At 46.6% G+C, this 22,668-nt stretch overlaps 1 protein-coding gene across 1 annotated transcript in view; it reads right to left on the bottom strand.

Moving 5' to 3' along the window:
• COL23A1 (collagen type XXIII alpha 1 chain) overlaps window positions 1-22,668 on the bottom strand; it is a 159,097-nt gene that overhangs the window by 24,476 nt on the left and 111,953 nt on the right. Inside the window, exons 6-10 of the mRNA XM_042826648.1 lie at window positions 20,614-20,621; window positions 17,223-17,249; window positions 6,430-6,456; window positions 4,955-4,981; window positions 4,396-4,422 (exon numbers count right to left, since the gene is read on the bottom strand). Coding sequence (XP_042682582.1) covers window positions 4,396-4,422; window positions 4,955-4,981; window positions 6,430-6,456; window positions 17,223-17,249; window positions 20,614-20,621 — 116 coding nt within the window. The remainder of the gene's footprint in view (window positions 1-4,395; window positions 4,423-4,954; window positions 4,982-6,429; window positions 6,457-17,222; window positions 17,250-20,613; window positions 20,622-22,668) is intronic.

Here is a 22,668-nt window from a genome sequence, read left to right as displayed (position 1 = left end):
GGGTTACCAGCGAGGCACCAACAGGACTGTATTTAATATGTGGTCCACCCTCAAATCACAGACAAGTGTGGGATTTTCAGAAGTCCTTAAGTGACTCAGCAGCACGAACCCCGCTGCCTTTCAACGAGATCTGCACTCCTAAATCACTCGCGTGATTTTCAAAGATCCTATCTGCTAATCCTGAACGCTGCATCCAATGCTGACAAGAGTCTCCCACTGAATTTTGCCTAATTAAAAAGTCACATTTAGAGCACGGGGATTTAGGCAGTGGCATTTTAGTGCACTTTACTTCGATACCAGCATTGCCCATACGCTCTATGAACATTTATAGGGTTTGCTGCATGATCCCCGCTTCCCATAAAGGACCAAATGCTGAAACACCATCACTTTTATGTCTCCTTGCTTTGCCAAAACTCCCCCTGAATTCTGACAGGGCTCACCCCAGCTGCTCCTTGCAGGCACCTCTGAGTGCTCCATGCCACTGACAATTCCAAACAGCACCAGTGCGCCATCAGCCAGAACGAGGGAACAAAAGCAGCTCAAACAAACACAGCAAACCAGAGGCAGCAGATTTGATACGTCTACCTTGAGCACCCGGCGGCTAAAGACCAGCTGATCGTTAGCCAGAAATCCGTGATTGAGGCGAGGGAAAACCATCTAGCACAGTGCAGGGGGAAGAGGAAGAGGAAAGAGCAAGAATTTAGGATGCAAGCACAGCACAGAGCGAGTTTGAAAGGCCATAAAATGCACAACAACTTCTTTTCAATAATTAATTGATATAAGAGGAGTAGGTCTAGATAGACAACCGGGGGCTTTAACATTCTGGATGCACTATCAGTAAGTAGACACAGCAAAACAAATCTCCTTTCATGAGCTTACTGCACAATAGGACATTCAGGGCTGCTGGGTATGGACGATTCTCTACTGCAGGACTCTTCTTCAGAATGCAGAGCATTTTCCAGTAAAAACCACATGGGATTTATCCCAGCATTTCTCCCGAGACCAAATATTATCTTTTTTTTTCAGGCTAAAATGAATACTGATGTATTCACCAGCCTGCAAAACGCTGATAAATCTCTCAGATTTATATGATGCAAAAACAATGTATTCAGACCATGTCAGTAGTCATTGCTATTGTCTTTCAGCCTTCCCACTTATCTAGAGAGAAGCAGTAGGTTTCCTTTCTCAGGCTGTTTTTGCTTGCTCCCTTTTCTACCATCCAGCCCAGGGTTCATCCATCAGAAGACTGCAAGAGGAGAGACCAAGCAAGCAGCACGTCCTCCAGGAAAGAGGATTTTCACTCTGCAGAGAGGCTTTAGCTCAGCCCTCACTCAAATACAGCCATTCTGGAAAGGAATAATGTCCAAATCCTAAAGGGTAAAACAGAGATGAAACACATCCACAGTAATGGTGTCACAGAGCCCTTGCACATTTTATTTTAAATGATCCCTGCTAAGGATGGTGATTGCCCCTAGGGCCATGAAATGCAGAGATGTCATCTCTGGTTCTGCAAACATCTGGACTACAGAGAGGCGGGTGCCAGGGGAGCACACAGTAAGCCAGAGCTGCCCCAAACTGCACTGGCCCTGAGGCATTTGGGCTGTTGGATCTGACCTTGCGCAGCAATGCAGCCTCAGAGAAAAGAAACCATGAACACTGACATTTGTCAGCTTCAGAGTATGCGATTTAGCTATTTCAACATCATGATTCAAAATAAGTAAATACTATAAAGATCTGTACATTTCCACAATGGCTGTCACGGTGAGCCCTGCAGGACACTCCACATGCTGAGCTCTTAACCTGCAATTTGAGCTCAGCAAGCATCTTTCTTTTTGCATAAAGAGCGAAAAAGCCCCTTTTCACTTGCTGAGCCCACAGCTGTTCAGCTGTATTAGGTTTAACTCCACAACAGCTCAGAAGCTGATGCTGCTGGGACAGTCCCTGGTCATTAAGCAGGAGAGCACCTCATGGGCTATGGAGCATGGGCCCTTTTCTCTGCAACACGAGGCAGAGGCACTGGGAAGCAAAGCTAGAGAGCCAACAGCCTCAGGTCACCTTTGCCAGGCACCTGGACACCAGATAAAAGCTGGTGATGCTGCACTGCCGTTGTCCCCAAGCTGCCTCATCTCAGCAGTAAAATGCCTGAGACATTTTGGCAAAGCTCACAATCCTTGCTCTTCCTTCACCTGACCTCCTCCAGTGACTCCCACCCGTGGTGCCTGTCAGAAGTTATATTGGGATTCTTTAAGACACGTGAGGACAAGCTTGTGTTGAAGCCCCTCTTCTCTCCTTCAGAGCCAATCTGGCACCACTGTCACATGCACAACCCAGATGTGCAAAGTTCATCAAATCCCATCATTTGTCCAAACGTCTGCATTGCCAGTGAGAACAGGATCAACTAAGCCAGGGTAATAAATCCAGAGCGGCCGTCCTGGATTATGAAGCTGTTTAGAGGTGTAAGGAAGTGTTTAAGAGAGAAACCAGCATGAATTGCAGGGCACAGAGGTCCCAGCTCTGACAGCATCCTGCTTTGGCTCCTTCTTTCCTCCCCAGAACAGAGAGGACGTGTGCTCTTACTTTCTCCCCATCAGTGCACCCAGGGGCATTGCACCAGTGCTGGGTATGTTTGTTCCCTGCCTGGTTAGGCACAGTCCCACAGCACCCTTTGCAGGCCCTCAAATGCTCAGTTTTGCCATTGGGTTTTGCCTGGGACAGCCCAACAGAAACTGCTGCCTCCAAAACTTACCCCCAGTATTGACACGAGCCATACTCCTGTGTGTAATAACCACGTATCCATGCTGCTGGCAGGTATTAATTAGGGACAGATACAACAGCAGACACCAACACGTCCAGTAGCTGTTCCCCAATATCCTCATCTCACCTCTATCGCGTGCAGTCCCTCCAAAACCAACCCAAGTGCTATTTTCTTTTAATCTGCCATTCCTGGGGATAACATGCTTGTGTTCAGTGACACACACTGTCCCAGCCCCACCTCCCATAGACACATTTGTGAGCACACAGTGCTGGATACAGCCAGAGTTATTTATCTTCCCGTTGATGTGATGACTTGCTGTGACATCTTTCAAAATCAGCTCAACAAAGCTACCACCGAAACTCAAGGAAGAAGATAGATTAAACTACGAAATAAAAAATAATCTGGGCCAGATGGTATCAATAAGTTTCATATCCAACCCAGCCCTGAAAGCTGGAGATAGAACCGCATGATTTTCACAGCCAGGCACTGGTTGGTAGACCTACTTGGTCCAGCCTTTTTCTTATTCTTGTGTAATATATATGTGAATATATATGCATATAAAATACGCATAAATAAGAACAAGATGACACAAGAATAAAATAAAATCTGGACAAAGATCAACCATGGGAAAATAAGCACTTAATTATTGGTAGATTAAAATATTAGACAAACACTGCTGTGAAAGCTGGTGCAAGTCTATGTCTGCAAGTCCAGCCCAGGCCTCTGCCCACTGCTCTGCAGCAGGATGGGGGCTGCAGGCAGCAGTCAGGCCCCCTGCTTACCTGACAGCTCCAAAGCCTGGTGAGCACCTCCAGCACCAAGCAAATTACCGACCCCATACCTACCCTCCCCAACAGAAATAACCTACAGCCCCAGCCAGGGAGCAAAGACTCACAGCCATGTGCAGCTGAATTGTCTTCGAAAGCCTGTTTTGGGGGTGGGTACTCAGAACAAGGCTGAGATCTTACACTGAACCCCTCCACAGCTGTACAGGAATAAATCTGGCTGGGGAATTTTTGGGGCTCTTCAAGCCCAGGGGTGACGTTTCCAGACACACCCATGGAGCTGCTTTGGGAAAAAAAATGACACCAAAAAGCACTTAAAAGCCTCAAGCAGAAAAAGGAAAGATGGCCCCGAGGCATCTCTGGCCAACATTAACCACTGCCCTCTGCAGAAAACTCCATCTACGTTATAGACAGAACAATTTCCCCCTCACCTTTTAACAGCCTTCATTCTCAATCACAGGCAGCCTAGGCATTGCCTGCACATCACCCTCTTCCCAGCAAGAGGGGACAGATCTCCACCCCACCCAACACAGCACCTTGCCTTGGGAGCTATGACTTCCATCATGTACTGGTACTTTGATGTCAACAGACAAGGAGCACAGCTTTGAGAGGAGAACATCTCTGACATGGAAAGAAGGAATGAGGGATAGGAAGGCACGTGAAACTCTTAATGAGGCCCATAAAGATCTTCAGCTCCTTTCCCCATTCTCATGGTTAGACTGAAACAACGTGAAGAGCTCCAACAGCAAAACAAAGCGTTTCCAGAACCGCCGCGTGGACAGAGTTGCACGCTTTGCACAGTGACCAAACCCAACCAGAATTGGGAGTGAAACAACACACTGTGTCACTACTCACCCTCGGGCCGATGTCCCCTGCTTCACCCTGTGCGTCAGGAGGAACAGCAAAGGTCAGCTGTTAGAGGTCAGATTTCAAACGCGAGGAACCGAGCGCGGGGTCAGCTGGACGAGGGAACAGCACACAGGGGAAGTGGGAAGGGTCCTATTGCTTAACGTATTCAAAACCAGGGAGGAGAAGTCTTGGAGACAACACAATAGGGAATGGTTCTGCCCTGGCAGGCGATGAAACATAATAAATCTGAAACAACGGACTGTTTCCAACTTTAAGGCTCCGCTAGCAAATGCTTATGTCCTACATATGCATGGACTAACATCACTTTCTGTACAGTAATGACATTCCCTGGCTGCTCGAATTTCACAGGAGGATGTCAGGCAAACAGAGAGATGGAGCCCGCAGCCTTTCAGCTCCTGTGCTGACACAGCTCTATGGCTGAACCAAACCAAGTGGCGATGCCATGCTGTATGGGACGTGCATGGGCAAAGTGAACAGAAAGAATCACAGCAAAACAAGGACATGCAGCGGTTTCTGATTAACTGCATGCTAATATAGTCTTTACCTTTTCCCCTTTTGGTCCTGGAGGCCCCTGAAAAAACATAAGGACAACAAATCAGAAACAGTGGTATCAATGCATACACTCTTACCCCAACATCAAAACCAAGCCGATTGCTTTCACCAGTTCACAAACCTGAGGCATGTAACTATTGCTTTAAGCAGTTTGTTGCTGGACACAAACAGCACACTGCTGGGAAGCAGCAAGGGGGTCTGCCTGCTATGCAGGCGCACAGGAGTGGAGAAGGGCTGGGCAGCGTGACAGCCACTCGGGGGCAGATGATGCCGAATAGACACAAGACATTTCTCGAAGTATTAAATCACTTCTAGAAAAACACATGCTCAGCATATCATTACAACAATTATACATCTGTTTGAAATAAACAAGGAGGATGGGCTGCTTTCTTTGGCCTATTCGCTGAAGACATAAGTCATATTCCTTCTAAACAGCTTTCTGTAAGACATACAGCCAGAGACACACTGCAGCCCCAAAGAGAAGCCGCAGAGCTTTGATGTGCTGCTCTACATCCTTCAAGCACAAGACCATCAAGCATCATTTGCTCAGTCCAGCACACGGCGTGGAAGCAGTGTGGCACGGAAGGAGGCAGGAGGTCAGCAGTGATGCTGGAGCATCTGCAGCCTCGCGCTGCATCCCTCCTGCTGGTAGCTTGGCTCTGAGCAAACCTGCTGGCCGCTCACTCTTATGGAAGAGATCGTGAGCAGTCTGGTTTGAGTTTGGCCACTCTTAAGTTTTCTTTTTCATTCAGGCTCTCCCTGCTGCTCATCCAGAGGTCTCCCTCCTCCCCTTCAGCCACTCGCATCCCTGTTGGTGAAGGAGTGCAGCGCTGAGGTTTGCATCACTCTTTTAATTATGGTGTTTTGCTAATTCAAAGACAATATAAAAAAAAAGCAAAAAAAATCCAACCACAGCTATGAAAAAACATACAACATAAAGCTATAACAAAATATTCTCTAGCTGGCTAGAAATTAGGGTAGTCAAGAAGTTATTCCAGACAAAGACTGAGCGACTTTAGAAAAAAAAAAAAAAAAATCACTTGGTCGAGGACCAAAGCTTGAAAAGATTTCAGATGGTGCCCTCTAGTGAACGTGGAACAAACTGAGACTGGGAAACAAAAACCAGAAGCAGCCACGCCGGCAGCAGTTTTCCAGTGAAAAGACTCAGCACTGACCGGTGCTCAGCCAACACCATCAGTGCATGTGTGACTGTAAAAATTAGCAAGAGAAGCATAGAGCACTGAGTGTCCACAGGGCTTCTGAGAAAAAAAGAAAGAAAACTCAGGCCCAGAGCTTAAACTTGCACGTGTTACTGATCACAGTGTAATTATTCTAAATGCAATCTGCCCCATAAACAATTGTACACACAGAAAATATCTGGATTCAGGTTGCATTTGGGATTCTGCCTAGACATGGCACAGCAGTGTGAAGAAAGAGATGACACGTTCAGCAGGTGCTGCTACTTACTGGTTTGCCATCCAAACCAAGGGGACCCTGAAAAGGGATGGAAGAAACAATATGATTAAAGAATAAAATACTCCAACAATTTACAAACACAGCAGTATCAGTCATGCTCTGAGAGAGACTCTACTCGCATACTGTACAATCCTTGGCTATGTTACTTATACACCTTATCCTTCATGCATGCGATCCAGCAAGAAGGTTTCACAGCAGCTGAGCGAGAGGTGACAACTTGCAGAGCACAAAGAGGTGAGGAAGGAAGCGACAGGGTTAGTGACAGGGGCACACGGCTCTGGCACAGCACTCAGGACTACCTCAGGTTTTTAAGGACTAAGAACTGCTTTGGTTAAACTGATGGGGTCCCAGGAGCGATTCACCACAGGCTTGGAGCAGGATGCGGTGTTCTGCTTTCTCCAAAGGACATGCTAAAGCTCTGCTGTACTCTGTGGGGAGCACCCATCCCCCCCAGATCACAGTGGGAAGCCTCATGGATGGGGCCAGGTGTCTCACTGGTGAGGAAGGAAGAGTACATCCATCCCACAGATCTTATGTGCTTGTCCCATCAGCAGCAGCACTCCACCGGAAATACAGCTGTATTTGCAGGACCAAGCGCTGGGCTACCAACCCACCTCTCCCTTTCCTAGCACTGCTGCAGGAGCATGTGGTTGATCAATGTGTGCAGCTATTTACATTTAACAGTAAATCCGAGGAGAACTGCATTTTCCCTCTCCTCTACCTGCAGCCTAGGCTCATAAAGCCTCTCCTCACATAGACAACTCAGCCTGGAAATGTTTCCCAAAGAAATAAGACACGATGGCTGCAAGTCCACAAAGTGCTCAGGCTCCTTCTTGCACCACAGACCCCCCAGCCCAGGCTGACAAGGGCTCCAGGCAGAACCCAGGGCTGTGCCAGATGTCCCCAAAGCATCTTTGGCTTTGCAGCCTGGAGGACCTACTGAAGCACACACCCTCTAGATGGTTGCATAACACAACAATAAAGAGTCAAAGTTTTCTGTATTAGGGAACTGTTCAGGGTGAACTTTTTCTGAGTTTAGTTTAAATCTATGATGCTGAAATGGAGATTAAAAAGAAAAAAACAGAAGAAAAAAAAAAAAAAAGAGAGATATTTGTAAGAGAACTAAAGTCTGCATTAAAAATAATGTGCCCGTCTCCCAGTTCCAGCTGTGAGTAAGGAATAAATCAGCCTGCAGCAGCAGTACTGCCAGGCTTGGAGTGTTAAACCCCAGGTCTGCATGGCTCTGTTGGATGAGAGGCAAACCCAGAGGGGTGGGGGAGCAGTGCCAAGGATATTCACCTGAAAACAACAGGCATCCCTGCACACCTGAGTTTTTGGAAGCTACCAAGCCCTGATTATCTACGTACTGTATGTTATTTATGAGGAACTACCAGCATATAAATGTCAATACACAAAAGTGTTGATGAAAGATACGAGCGAACTTAGCAGCATCCACTGATACAGGCTTGTGTACCACAGCCAAACTACTCCTTCCCTGACAGATATCACTCTGCACTTTAGTTCACCACACTTCTTTACATCAGAGTGATTGGGAAAGGTGTCAGGTCTGCCAAATTTCCCTCCTGAAGATACAATTGCTGGAGTTGTTTGACCTGAATCTCCCAATGCAGCTACTGGGGACCTCCAGAGGAAAAACATGGGACCTGAGCAGGGAACTCACAGCACATCCAAGTTCTCAACGAAACAGAAGTCCCACGGATTTAAAAAATAAAAGAAATTTATAACAGCAATTCATCAGGTTCTAGCTATTCTTGTATCAGTCCACAAAGGGACATCCAGAAGGAAAAACAATAGCCTATTCAAAGAATGTTTGTTTGAGGGAAAGCATTTAATGCTCAAGAGAAACAATATCCATTGGGCTTTCAAAGGGGCTCTGGGCCAGCCGCTCCGCTGAGCAGACAACGCCGTAAGTCAGGCTCGTAAACGCTCATCAGTTCAGGCTGAGGTCTGATGGGCTGAGCCCAACCTGCCCGGCCAGCAGCCCATGGCAGAAGGCCCCGAGCAGTCATGGAGCTGCTGGGGTAAAGGAAGAGACCACACTGGAGGTGTGGGTGTGCTCCATGGAGAGCCTGCAACATTCAGAAGCGCCCAAGTGTTGAGATCATGATTCTCCCTTCCTTGAATTCTGGTCCATGTCATTTTAATTAAAGATGAAGCAATGTTTAGTTTAGTTGATAACTAAGGAACAGAAAAACAACTCCCTGTTCCAATCAAAAACGAACTCTAGAGAAGTTTTCATTTTGGAGGGGACAAAAACCACACTTAAATAACCAACAAAGAGCTTAAAAGAAGGGCGAGCGTTCCGTACACCCCACAACAGAGCCAAAGCAATAGGAAGCTTGCAGAGTTATGCTGCGATTTTTGCCAGGGATAAGTTTCACTCCTGTCCTTGCCCATGCTCTACTACAAGCCTTCTGCTCCTAATCACACAGTGAAAACACTTTACATAATTCAACACTCACAAAGTTGAGAGACGATGAACAATTTTGTCTACAACAAGCCTGATGCTTTGAGACTGAGTAGAGAAAAAATGTCATCAGCTTTTCTTCAAACGTGGATCTGACCAAAACCATCAGTGCAGTGACAAAGTGGGACAAAACCCATCAATTCCAAGCAATTTGAGCAAGCCAGCACTGGTGTGGTCCCAGCTGGGCACCGGCACAGCCACTGAGTGAACACTGGAGCCACTGATTGCTGGTAAGTAACTCAGATCTCATTTTCTGATCACAGACCAGTAAGGACCACCTGCATTCAGCACTAGGTCAGCATAGCTCTGCAGGACATCATCAACATTTGAAGGGAAAGGAGGAAATGTTCCTGTCAGATTGATAAAGAAAACACATCGGCAACATCTGGCCAGAGCCAGGCTGGAGCATGGGAGGCGAGGAGATGGTCAGCAGGAGCAGAGGTGAGAGGTACTGCAGTTGCACTCCCAGACAGTAACACCCATCACACAAAGACATGATTTATGTGCTTGCTGAGAGCACAGACCTGTGCCAGGTGAGATGCCGGAGCACGAGTGCAGTTTGCTACTGCTTCATGCACTCTCACTGTCTGCCTTGATTTGGTCACACATTTCAGCTTTAGTGCCCTGTCACAGTTTTAAAGAACGTATTTTTGATGTTTGTTTCACAGTAGAAACTTAGGAGGGTCAAGACACAGCACCAAAATACCTCACTTTTGCAGTGACAGCTGATTCACTCAGTGCTGAGAGCCACCAAAGGCTTAGGAACAATTAGAAAACACGTCAAGCTTACAAGCTCTGATCCCAAAAGCAAACACTCGTGGATTAAATAATGAACATTTCCCCTGCACATCCCCTACTCTGCTCAGGGTGAGGCTGGGTGCCAGCCAGGCTGACCTCCTGCCTTCCTCCTCCATCACTGATGCTGTTGGGGATGGGTTTGCTTCAGCAATACTGCAGGAATGTTAGGGGCAAAATATCGAGTGAAAACAAAGCCAGAGATTACTAAAAGGCCAACCCTTCCGAGTTGGGAAATCTTCTCTCATGGTTATTTTTAATGTTTCCTGCTCTGCTAAAAATTAGCATGGAGGTCGGAAGGAACCCTGCAGTCAAATTTTCATGGATTCAAAGGACTGCCTTCAATCTCTGTCTCTGTGGTTTAGAAGAATAGTAAAATCTTACATTTGAGAAGGAGAAAATTGTCAGAACAAAAGGGCACAGCAGTATTTTAGCACTATTACCAAGGGCCTGGGATCACAGAGTGCTGCTGAGCCTCTTTCTGCTCCATCCACCACCGCCACCGCTCCAGGAATCATTGGCCCTTCCAAGCAGCAGCACTTACACACATGTGAGGAGCCCATGGGAAGGGTTACCAACAACACCTCTGCAGGCGATGGCTGAGTCCAGACAGATCCCTTGTGGCCGTTCCTTCTATGAGATCTGTTGGAATGCTAATTAACAACCTTTGCTAATAATGTGCTTCAGATGGAACTACATCCTGCAGCCGCAGCTGAAGGCAGCAAATCCGCAGTAGAGGGCTCAGACAGAGGATGCAGAGCAGCAGCCTGATAAGGGCCAGGCGTGTGTTAACTAACCAAAAAAAAATTGTGTTCTATTTAAAATTTTTTTTTAAAAAGTCCTCATATTGCTGGGCAGCCTTACGTCCATTCTTTGACAGAAACAAAGCAGAAATGAGCAGCAATGTGCTAAGAGCTTCACCCATAATGCAAACCAGAGCGTGGGGCTCTGCAGGAGAGCTGCCACCCCGCAGGCTGGGCTGTGCCATGCAAGCTGCCTGCCACCCAACGTCCTCTGCAAGGGGATCCCAGTGCGGATATCAGTGCTTACAAGGGTTCCTGAAATCCTTCAAAAATACAAAATAGAACGGGAAGAAGGAGAGAAAAAAAAAAAAAAAAAAAAAAAAAGCAGCCCTGGCACTCTTCCGAGGGTCTTTTGGAGCAGTACTGGACCCTACTCATTGTTCAGTTCTTTCTGGGCACCACCAGCGCAGGCTCACTGCAGCACTTTGCTCCCAGCTCCCTTCCCAGATGCACCAACAATGTTCATCAGGGGTTCATTATGGAGGTAAGAGACCTTTTCCCCTTCAGTATCTGCCTTTAAGATAGAACTCCAGCACAAGTCTCCTTCCATCTCCTCACAGGACTCCCTCATTGCTTCGCTAGGCATCTTTCTAAAGATGCCTGGAAGTAAATTTGATGTTAAGCAGCGCAAAGGGATGGAAACAAATCACTGCACAGGCGCAGCACCAGACATCGCCTCAACTCCTGAACCTGCTTAGACAAATCACAAAGAAATGTCCCAAGAGAGACATGGGTTCACCCACTCCTTCCAGCACACAGGGAAGCAGAGAAGCCCTAAAGTTGCCTGCCCTGATGCATGGGCCAGTTCCTGCTCCTCCACACTCTTGCACAATTGCACGAGATTGTGTCATCTGCTGCTGAGCACCAGGTCAGGAGTGAGAGCTCATCTGTGCATCACATGGCACCAGTTTGCTTCCAGAACAACAAAGTGCTTTTTATGGAAGAAAGTCCCCTGACTTCCCTCAAATTTCTGAGGTTGAAATGGGTTCCATGTGTGCCGTGCAACTCCTCCTTGTAAGCATTTGGTGCCCAGTTGGGTTCTGGACATTTTGTGTTTAGCATCCAGCTAAGAAAGGAGACAGCCTCTGTGGTGGGAATAAAATTTTGATGTTGGTAAGCAATTGTGTTGGAGAATTCCAAGCAAACACTTCAACCTCACAGTATCTTTATATCCTTGACCTGCTACTGCAATTCCAGCTCTATGGCTCCATTGGAACTGCCTCCCCTATTGGGCCAAAGAGCATATTCCTTGGTTTTCCTCACTTTTCTTCTGCATACAAGCAGAAAAATTCTCCTCACAGTTGTTGTTGGCACCTTTGCTTGGCCAGAAGTGCTGGAAGAGGAATGGGAAGCCCAGAAGACAACCAAATACATCTGCCATTCCCCTGCTGGATGCGATGAGGCAACTTTTTATTTTTCCTTGTGCAGGAACTACCTCTAAATCCAAAGAAAAACAAACTGCTGCCCTGAAGAGATGTTCTTTACAAAGTCATTGTCTCCACAGACAGAGACAGTAAATGGACACAACAGGAGAATGGACTGGATCTGCTTTCCTGGCTTAAAGTTACCCCCTTTAGGCAGTACGTGTATTGGCCACAAAACTGATATTAGAATGAAGAAACTCAAACTACAAAATTTGCCTTGTAAAATGAATTTTTTGTTACTTCTGTCTTTTGGAGTCTTACTGGGAGAATTATGTGCGCAAATGACTTAATTCACAGGAGATAACCCTGAAATTTGAATATTTATGAATAAAGAGGCCCGTGAGAACAAACATAGGACTGAAGCCTGCAATTAAGAATAATGACTACAGTTCAACAGTTATGAACTTGACGAACCTAGCCAAGGAAGCAAAAAAGTCAACTTGTTGATGGCAACCTTCATTTTGGAGATGGACACCAATTACACAACACTGTTCTAGGAGATATCTAGCAATGCCAGACATTAAATATGATGTTATTTTATATGGGCATTCACAACTACCCCAAATACCCATGGAACATACAGGAGCTCCACGTCTGTACACAAGCTACCACTCTGGGTCTGGAAACCATCTGCCTATTGTAAAAACAAAACAAAATTAAACAAACAAACAAACAAAAAACCAACACAAGAGAAGTATGAGATCCACACACTCGTTCCTACACCCATGGGATCTGACCACGTAGCATGGTCTCCCACCCCTGGCAGTCTTCCTGAAGTGTTAAACTGCTGTTCCCAAACACACTTGGCTAAATCCACACTCTGGAGCTTTTTGGTAAACTCGAAGGGACCACGACAGAACGGAGGAACTGCCACAAGCAGTTGGCTTTGGCACGTGTTCCTCATTTCTCGCCTGCGTTCAAAGCACGTTTATGGGTTGCACACAAACAGCTTACATGGACTTTCCCCTGCTGAGTTATTTACATTAATTGAAACTCCTAATTGCTCGCTGGAGGAAACCCCAAACTCAACTAGTAGAAGCCAAGGTCTGGGGCTGCCACCAAAGCACTGCCATGCTGCAGTCCTGGGAGATACGGAGCCAGCTTCCCTTCTGCAAGCGCTCCCCCAGCCCTGCTCCCAGACATCAGCTCAGAAATAACATTTGGCTTCACTTTTTGCCTTGAAAATTAATTAAGACCAGAGGTTGTCATCCTTACAAGTTCATTTCTGGCTCCAAGCACTACAGTTGAGTGCTTAGCTCACTATGCAGAGCTCCCCAAAAAGCGTTTCAGAAGATGCTGAGCCACTTAGCTCCAACTGCAACTTAAACCAAGATGAGAATATCCTGTGCAAGAATATCTCAGTTTTGACTTAGCAGTTACTCCCTGCAAGGTGCATCAGCATAGAGCAAAGTCTGTGTTAATCTCAAAGTTCACCCAGCACAAAGTGCCAGGATGCAGTGAGGGTTCAAAAGCCCCCTGTTGCAAAGCATGTAATTAAAAACAACCAACAACTCACTGTCCTTTACCAGAACTCTGCTTACTCATCTTGTTGGCGTAGTTATCAATCAGCAGACAAGGATGGTATCACTGGATAGTGAATTACTTTGAGTAAGAAGGTGCGTGATTTCTCAGCAGGCAGAACTGGAATCCCTCTCCTCCCCCACAACCCTGATGAGCTGCCATCACTGCAAGAGATGGGCAGAGCAATGCCAAAGCTCTTTCAGGCAACACGCATTAATGATTTACAAAATTCAAAGGCAAACATTATACGCTGGAAGAAACAAATGAGTAACACTCTGATCAACTAAAAATAGATGCTAGTATTCCAAGGAAAATGTATAAAGTAAGAGACAACTCTGTTTCCTATCACACTTCTTCTGTAAAGCCTATTCCCTGCTCTGCTTTTTATTAATGAAGACACGCACATAAAGTAATTCACCTCATTAATCAACTTAATTCCTTTGGTTTCTTCCCACTTGAAGTGACAACTCTCCATTGGGGATGTCACGTTTAGGTGGTGTTGTGGAGACCAACTTTGGGGAGGAATGAGTTAGCAGAGGCAGATGAAACTCTTCAGCAGAGTTGGGCTCCAGAAGGCTCTCTGATGGATGGGAAGAGGGAAGGAAATGGTTTCTGGTGAACAGTAAATATGACATCTCACTGGGAAAGAGGAGAAATATTGTGTAGGAGGAGAGCTGAGTGGTTTGAAGGCAAGGAGAAAACCATCCCCACATGGGGCAGGAGGATGGAATGAGCACAGGCTGCTGAAGGCACCTCCCAGCCATCACTTCTCTCGTCCATAGATGATCTGATTCTATTAAACAATCTCATGATGGGAAGATCTGCCTGCATCAGAAGGTCACTTGGAAGAGCTGTACTGGAAGCAGACTATCCATCAGGTCTTCATGTCTCTGTTTTCCAAACACAGCAGTCTACATCACTAGCATAGGCAGCCAGATGCACCCCTTTGCAAAGCCCACCCCTCTCTTCCCTTCTTGGCTTTACAAGGATGAATGACCCCCAGTGCCAACGCACCGACCCTACGGTGAGATAAGCACAGGTCCCTGCTCAGGCACAGAGCAGAGTGTGGGGGCAGTGCACATCTGCTTTTCCTCTGCTCCAGTACAGCTGTGGAAAAACCCAAAATCGACTCTGGGTCTGTACGTAAGTTTGGGGTGGGCACTCCTGGCAAACACCAAAAGCGTCATCCAAATTATCCTCATCAATCTGATACAAAGCTGCTGGCATCTCTTCAGAACAGCTGGTGAGGGGAGTGCCGGAGCGAAACAATGCAGGCAAACCAGCAGGAGTGGCTGTCCTGCCCGCAGCCGTGCTCTGCAACACCCTCCAGAGCAGCAGGGAGAGCTCAGCACCCAATTGTGCGCAAAGTGGGTGCAGCTGAAGCCCCAGTGCTGTCCCCATCATTCTGGACATATTCCTGAGCAGGGCAACTGCTGGCACAGTGAAATAGGAGCTGAGCATCATAGCCAGAGACATAAAACGGCCCTGGAAGTTGCTCCTCTCCCATGCCCTCCATGCAGCCCACACCACGTAGCTGCACTAATGCACATTGAAGGCTTCTCCTGTCCAGGATTGTGCCTGGCTAATGTGTCCCAGCTCACCAGAAGAAACAACTTGAGCTACTGAACTTTGAGCCTGCGACCGCAGAGAGCTCGTGCTCTATTTCCACTTCATTTAATTCCAACACTCAAAACCAGAAGGGACTTAGGGTAACACACGTTGTTGTTGGCTCATGCTTAACTGTTAAGAGTCTCAAAGCCCAGCTGAGCTGACAGACTGGCTCAAGCCCTCCTGAGAGCCTATCTGCTCTCCCTTTTGCACTCAGCACCTTGCTCAAATGCTAGCAACTTGCAAATAAAATCAAAGAACTGTTATCCAAGAGGTGGAAGCGTTACCACATCCATCTCTGGTGCCAAACACTATTTCATTTCCACTCACCACTACTTCTGCACTTGCCCGTAGCCAAAGTTTCATGCAATTTTGTTAAGGAACTGCAAAAAGCATGGGAGAGGGAAAAAAACTTTCAGAAATGATCAGAAGGTGCCAAGATGATGGCACAATATTCCCACATGATTCTATGAAAGCATCTACTCACTGGGCTCAAGGCTCAACTGAGGTTTCCTACGTTAGAGCCATCTGTGGCCATGCCAGAGCCCAGCCTTCCCCACCAGCCCCATCCCCAGCAGTGCCCCCAGCATGGTGCTCTCCCAACAAGGACATCCACTGAGCCCTGTGCACCCTCCACTGTGACACAGTTCACCTCCACCACCAGCCCTGCACTGTTGTACAGGTGCAATCACAGCCAGACGAGGCCTACATATACCTTCAAATTTTACCTGCTCAGAGTTCATTTCATCAGCCAGAAGGAAACTAAATAATTACATCAGTTTGCCCAAGCACCTGGATGTAATAAAGGCTCTCCACATGCTTCTACTGAATTACTCTCAATTCTGATTTATGCTGTTTTGTCCTCCACATATACACCTTGAAAATACAATTATTATCACCTCCTTATTAGATAAAGCTACTTAGCATAGCCACAGGCCAGCAATTCACTGTTCACTGTGTTTGGCTCACCATTTTGCAAGGCCCAGAATAAAACCGGTAGCGCCGCAACAGAGGTCCCAGGAAGCAAGGAGACAGGAGCAAATACCTTCCAAGGATATAATGCTGTTCTCCCAGTGCAAATGTAGCAGCAGAGCTGGAAGTGGCTGCCGGCCCTGGGGCAGCAGCAGAATCCCTCACCGGGACCTGGAGTCAACACAAGGCTGGGGCTGGCTGCCAGGCAGGCTGGGGGGCATGCTCTGTGCTAGGGAAAATCTGCTATTTCATCTCAGCATTTCTGATGTTCATGACTCCACGACTAACTGCAGGCACACGCTTTGCCAGAATAACATCAGCATAAAGATGAGGACAAACCTGCCCACAGCCAAGGGTACTGCTTGTTCATCAGTGGTTAGCCACATCCTGCAAGAGCAGGAAGCCACCGCAAAACTACAATTGCATAGGTCAACTAGAGCAAAGTCTCCCATCTCGAGCTCAGCTCTGAACCTCCACTCGTGTGTTTCTGTGCCCTCCTTGCTCTGCTGAGGTCCCACAGACATGACAAGCCTCCAACATGGCTGCCAGGGGAAGATGGAGCCATCCGAAGCAACAGTGCCCCAGCCTGCTGCAAAGTCCTCCTGCTCATTCTGCAAAATTAACACACCTGCGTGTACCTCTCCTCCTCTGGGCCTGCTGGAGAAAGGTTCCTGTCTTCCTCGGGGAGGGGAAAATGGAAACTGAAATCAGCTTTGTTTTCCTTCCAGCCCTCCTTCCTCAAGCTCTCCATCCATCACACGCACAAAATCCAACAGATATTGGTTTCGTTTAACAGCTGCTCAGGGGTATCAGGACAGGGCATGAGGTGGCAGTAACAAGGAACAAGTTTTCCTAGCAGTCTTCTTGAGAAAAAAGCAAACAGGCAGGAGTGCAATAACAAATACCACAAGAGTGTTCTGTAATACCATGAAAGACTTCAAGCCTTTTGCTCTGTAAACAACAGAGAACACTGCAAAGGCTCCTGAGATTTTGGGCCAAATCTCTCTAAAAGCCATCACTGACAAAGAGTGCAGAAAAAAGGAGAAAAAAAAAAAAAAAAAAAAAAAAAAAAGATCAAGACACGCAAAGAAAATCAAGTGTCATGGCAAAGACAGAAAGAATGACAGGGTGCAGATCAAAAGAGAATTAAAACAAAAGGAATAGCGGAGTTACCGGGTAACCATCGCGTCCTGACTGCCCCTGTGGTGGGGAACAAGCGAGATATCAGGTCAGTCAATGCTCATAGCAGCAGGCAGGGCAGGGGCTGTCAGCTCCCCCACTGGCCCTAGGACCAAACTCCTCCATAGAAACCTCTTGGGGTAATTTTCTTCCCCAAGAACGTCATGCCTAGAGCCAATTTTCCCCAGAGTTTGACCTCATGCCTTACTTGAGCTACTTACCGAAGGCTTGGCCAGCTTGCTCCCATCCCTGCTGCCCATGAAGCACACAATAGAGTCCCAGCCACATACCCATAGCCCCATCCCAAAACCAGAGAGAGGTTTTGTTGGTGATTGCTGAGCACTGAACTACCCTGGCACCTGATCCTGTGCAGGTTTCCCCTTCCAAATCCATTACTCTCCTTGAGGTTGAGATTCCCCCAGCTCACCTCTACACCTCGCTTCTGTTTGCAGTGAAGTGGAAAGCAGTGGATGCTATGGGGAAAGACCTTAAGTCATTAACAATACCTGTAGGATCAGCAGAGAAAACCCCAACTCAACCAGAGGACTTCACCCTTTCTGCTTTCCCAAAGGCATTTACAGCTCCAGCTGAGCCAGTGGCACAGTGAGGGACTGCTGTAAGCCAGACACGAGGAAGATTCCCAGGAAGGAGCTGTTAAGCATTAGCTGGTACACAGGCAGGCAGTAAGGCATGTGTCTGCTACAGCAGTGTCATATGCTACTATAAACATAGATTATGTCAGCATGCCTCAGATATGCAGCGAGCTCCACACGTTTCCTACAGCACGAGCAGCTCTGGCAGCCCGTTCCTATCCATTACAATGGTTTTCACTTCTTGCTAAGTGCTCCTGCAGCTCCAAATGCCTCCTGCAGCACTCTTGGTTCATCCAGAAACAACACTGGCTTCCACAACCACCTATTTAACAAATTGCAGCCTTGGGATAAAGCATACAGTGAGGTCTTTATAGAGATGTATGGCACTGGAGCACACGCACAAATAGGAAACACTTGTAAACTCGCTTGCTGGTGAGCTCCCCAGTCAGCATGCTAATACATAAAGTGTCTGCTAATATCTGAGACTGTAAATGTTTAATTATGCATGTGGCAAGTCTATCCTTCAATGGCAGAAATTTCCTACCCAGCATGTGATTTTAATACCCTCTGAAACAGAGGTTTTACAGCACAGCAGAGCAGAATCCCCCTCACTCACAAGACAGGACAATCAATCATCCAACAGCCACAAATCCTGCACCACAAATTCTAATAATTTTGTACACACAACTAGCTTACGACAGCCAAAAAATGAAATGCCAGAACAACTGCTACTAGGGAACAACAGAACTGAGGATACAGCCTCAGCAGTGCGATGCTGTACATGTAAGATGTAATCGATTCCTTATGGCCAAAATCAAGAAACAGAAGAAACCAATAGAACTAAATGCAGTGCTGCTGAAATAAAATAATATTGTGGTTCTGTGGGTTCTAGGACTTTTATTACAATGTTTAAAGAAATCTCTGAAAAAATGCTACTTGAGCTAAAAATTGCAAGATTATTACTTTTGAAACGAACTAAACCAGGAGTCGTCTCTGGAAGGGCAAAGGGAGAGAAAAATGCCTTGTTTGTGTTCCATCTCCCCTGCACTCCGCCTGCACTTCAGTAGTGCCGTGGGAACCAGGAAATGAAAGCAAGGAGAAACAAAGCAAAACTCAGAGTGCTCCATATGTTGCCTCTGCCGAACGGCGCGCCATGCAGCACACGTGAGGCAGCGCAACGCGGCTGGCTGCGTGTGGGCTGATGGCAGGTGCAGAAGCGGTTAAATCAACCCCTTTAAAAGCCAAAGTACTTGGATTAAGAGAAAAAGTCCCTTAAAGACATATCAGTGGAGTTCAGCTCCAGCACCCTGAGCACTGCGCATCCACGCTGGGCTCTGCCGATCCCTTCAGATGGCACTTGCCCCTTTCACACCATCATAAACATCTCCAAAACCCATCGTTTTTGTGGTGTGGGCAGAGAGGCCGTGTTGCGGTTTTCAATTACAGAATATTTACAGGAAAATGATTTCATGGTCAGACTAAACTTCTGAACACAAACTGACAAGGAAAATTCATCTGTTTGCCTTTCTCGAGCCAGCCAGTATCTGGGATTTACGGCTAATGTTTGGCACGACACTTAGAGTCAATGTGTTCAGATCTCCTCTGAGAACAGTCAAGTCAAAGCCATTAAGCCTTAAATTTTCCTAATTTGCTCCTTCGAAACGTGGCCCAATAATAACTTTACCCAATCCCCTCTTCGGGCTAAAAAACAAACTTGAAATAGAAGTGAAATTTCCAACGGCTGAATGCCATTAACCAAAGCCATCAGCAGCGTGGTCCATCCCAGGAGAACCAAAGCCACAGCGCTGCGACAGCTCCCACGCTCCACGTGCAACTCCTCGTCACCTTTTGGCCTTCAGGTAGATGGACAGAACTGGAAATTAATTAGCCCAAGAATTGCTAGCCAAGCTATTTTCCCTGAAATGACCCCTTTCCAACCCTGTGAGGCCCTGTGAGATGAGAGCAATGTGAAGAAACGTCTCTGTTAATGCAACCATGGACAGGGAAACACATGGCTGCCAACAGCCTGTGCCTCTCCTCCTGCACTGGGGGAAGAAAGAAAGAAAACAGAAGCACCTAACACCCATAAATCCTTTTTAAAAACCCCTCGGCAGCGAGGAGGGCCCAATGGAATGTTCTTTTCTTGCTCCAAAAGCAGCAGGGTAACCTCAGATTTGAAAGTGGCGGTGGCACAGCGAAAGGCACGTCTAACATTTGGAAAGAGGAGTTGACACATTTTCAACTATTACCCCTTCAAACAACAAATTCCCCATAAATTTTCTGGTTGCACTGGGAGGAATGCTCATTATTCTCCCCAGGACTTCAAAGAGAAGCAAGCAAGCTGCATCTTTCCCTCCAGTCCCCGTTGCAAGGCTACCAAACCCATGTTAAGTGATGGAAACACAACAGATAAGAAAAGCAAGGCAGAGCTTTGGAACTAAAAATCCCACCAAAACATTAAAATATTAGTATAGTGCTCTTCGGGCTCAGTAGAAGCTGAGTAAAGAAACTCTAAAGGGAAATCTTTCTTTTTTTTTTCTTCCTTCTGAATATTTGCTGGGTTTAAAATTACTGGAAGTCCCCGAGGGCAGCAAGTTAAACGTTTTAGAACTCCCCCCACACCATTTGTCTACAATTGTGAAAAAAATACAGCAGCATCTGGTACCAATTTTCCTTCCAGACACACCTCTACCAAAAAATGCTGTGCTTTTGCAATGACACAGAAAGGAAGGGGAGGGGGAAGGAGAAAGCCTTAACTTAGTCGATCCAACAGTAAAATCCACGATACTTACTGCAGGTCCTGGAAAACAAAAGAAAAACAAAGAAAAAAGTCACTTAATCACGAAGATGAAGCATAACCTAAAAAAAAAATATCAGGGTTACATTACTTCTCAGTTCAATTCCAGCACGATGACTTCCCAGATAAACTTGATGCTACCCTCGTTCTCCCACGTCAGGCATGTTGTTGCCCTGCCAGCATTCATGGCGGGCGTAAAATCACATTTTTTACACCTTTGTTCCCAGTGTGACTCCATCATCTTTCTCTGCACAAGACCCCAAGTACAGCACAAGGCATCACCCACATTCACTGCCTGGGCATCCCATGCAACCATGGAGCATGGCCAGCAGAGCCCCTCAGCACAGCTGGAGCTCCAGAATAAGAAGGGTATCTTCACCATGGAGCTCCACGTTACTATGGAAGAGAAACTGGAGAAGAAATTTCAAAAGTCATCTTTGCCACAGTAGCAGCACAGCGATATGGCTGCCCTCAAGGCCAGAGGGATGCAGCAATCCCACAAATCTACAATAGGTTTTGGATAGCAGTATCACTGGCTGAAGCTGTGTTTAACGGTAGTTAATAAACAGTAATAAATAATCACAGAGAACGGTGCTCCCCTGCAGGGCAGGGTCTCTGCCACGTGCCCTGCTGATTTCTGCTGATTTCCCAGCATTTGCCCTGGTTGGTGCTACCCGGAGGTGAACCCTGAGCCCCTGCTCTAATGCAATCCATGTTCACTTCCACTTGCAAGGCGTCCCAAAGCTTGCTGGTTTGGGCTCCTTCATGCTCCATTTCCTGGCTGATCCAAACCAGAAACAAATCACAATTAAAAAAGAAAAAAAGAAAAAATAATGTGGGAAAAATTAAAACAGAGAAAAAAAAATAATTAGCTTTCCTCATTGTGTATTATTCTATGAAATACAATGAGAAGCATATTTCAAACTAACGCATCTTCGAGGTTTTTAAAGTTTGTTTAAAAAATCTTATGTTGAAAAGTTTAATAACAAAACCCCCAAAAGCTGAAGAATAAGGGCTGAGACCAAAGTGCCTGCTGCCAAAACTCAGCCCATTAACCTGTGCTTGTCAGCTGAACGTGGCCAGCCCCACACACAGCCACTGCCAAGTGCCAGCTCCAAATCTTCCCCCCACCTAGAATTCAATTTTTCTTAGTGCTAAAATTCACTCAGGCTATTAGTGTTGGTTTAGTTTCTTCTGTACACAGAAGCCAGTGGATCTAAGCCAATGTATGAACTGAGAATCGTAAACCTGATTTATTAACTCATATACCAACTTACCCACAAAAGGCTCATGTAGAAAAGTAGAATCTAAGTCTTGAATCAGAATCAGCCAGGAAATTATTTTAATATGGGATTTCAATCCCCTACCAATTATAATCTCCTTGGGATCCATTGCCTTTTCCAGCTACTGTTTTCTCCCCACACGTAAAGGGAAGTGCTCTTTAAAAGTTCTTCTCAGCTACCAGAATCAAAGCTAGGGGCCTCCTCTATGTGCCACATAGAATGCTCACAACTGACACCCATGGAGTTTATTGGCACTTTCGGCCAATAAATACTCATTAAGGCATACATTTAAACCTATAGAACCAATCTTTTCTCCCTCAGAACAGCATGATGCTCTGGCTTACGGATCATGTTCTTTAAGAGTCTGGCCACAAGATCCTTGTCTCCTATAGAAGCAAGTCGAGTATCCTGCAAGGCAGCAATAAGCAGGAGCTCAGCCTGTGCCGAGGGGCTGCCTCCTCCCCAGCCACCCTCGAGATTTGGGCACGTTGAAGAACGAACTGGAAATTCTTGTAACGAACAAAGAGCTGGAAACAGACTTTGTAACTTTCAAACAGGATAACAAATTAACTTGGGAGCTCACTTCAGAAGGAGGAAGACAGAATAACCCGCGTGTGCACGGAATTTGTCTGCCATCGGTTTCTGCGATCGGCAGCAAACATCACTGCGATGGGTGAGGGACCAGCTGGTATCTGAATCTGCAAGGGCACGGAGATACTCAGATACACCATGAGATTCCTCAGGAAGCTCAACAGTTGCACTCGAGG

The sequence above is a fragment of the Centrocercus urophasianus genome, unplaced genomic scaffold (assembly GCF_019232065.1).
Source record: "Centrocercus urophasianus isolate 14NV4802_14NV808 unplaced genomic scaffold, USGS_Curo_1.0 seq_26, whole genome shotgun sequence".
Lineage (NCBI taxonomy): Eukaryota > Metazoa > Chordata > Aves > Galliformes > Phasianidae > Centrocercus > Centrocercus urophasianus.
Note: the sequence above shows the minus strand (reverse complement) of the source record. Positions and strands in the feature narration are given on the sequence as shown.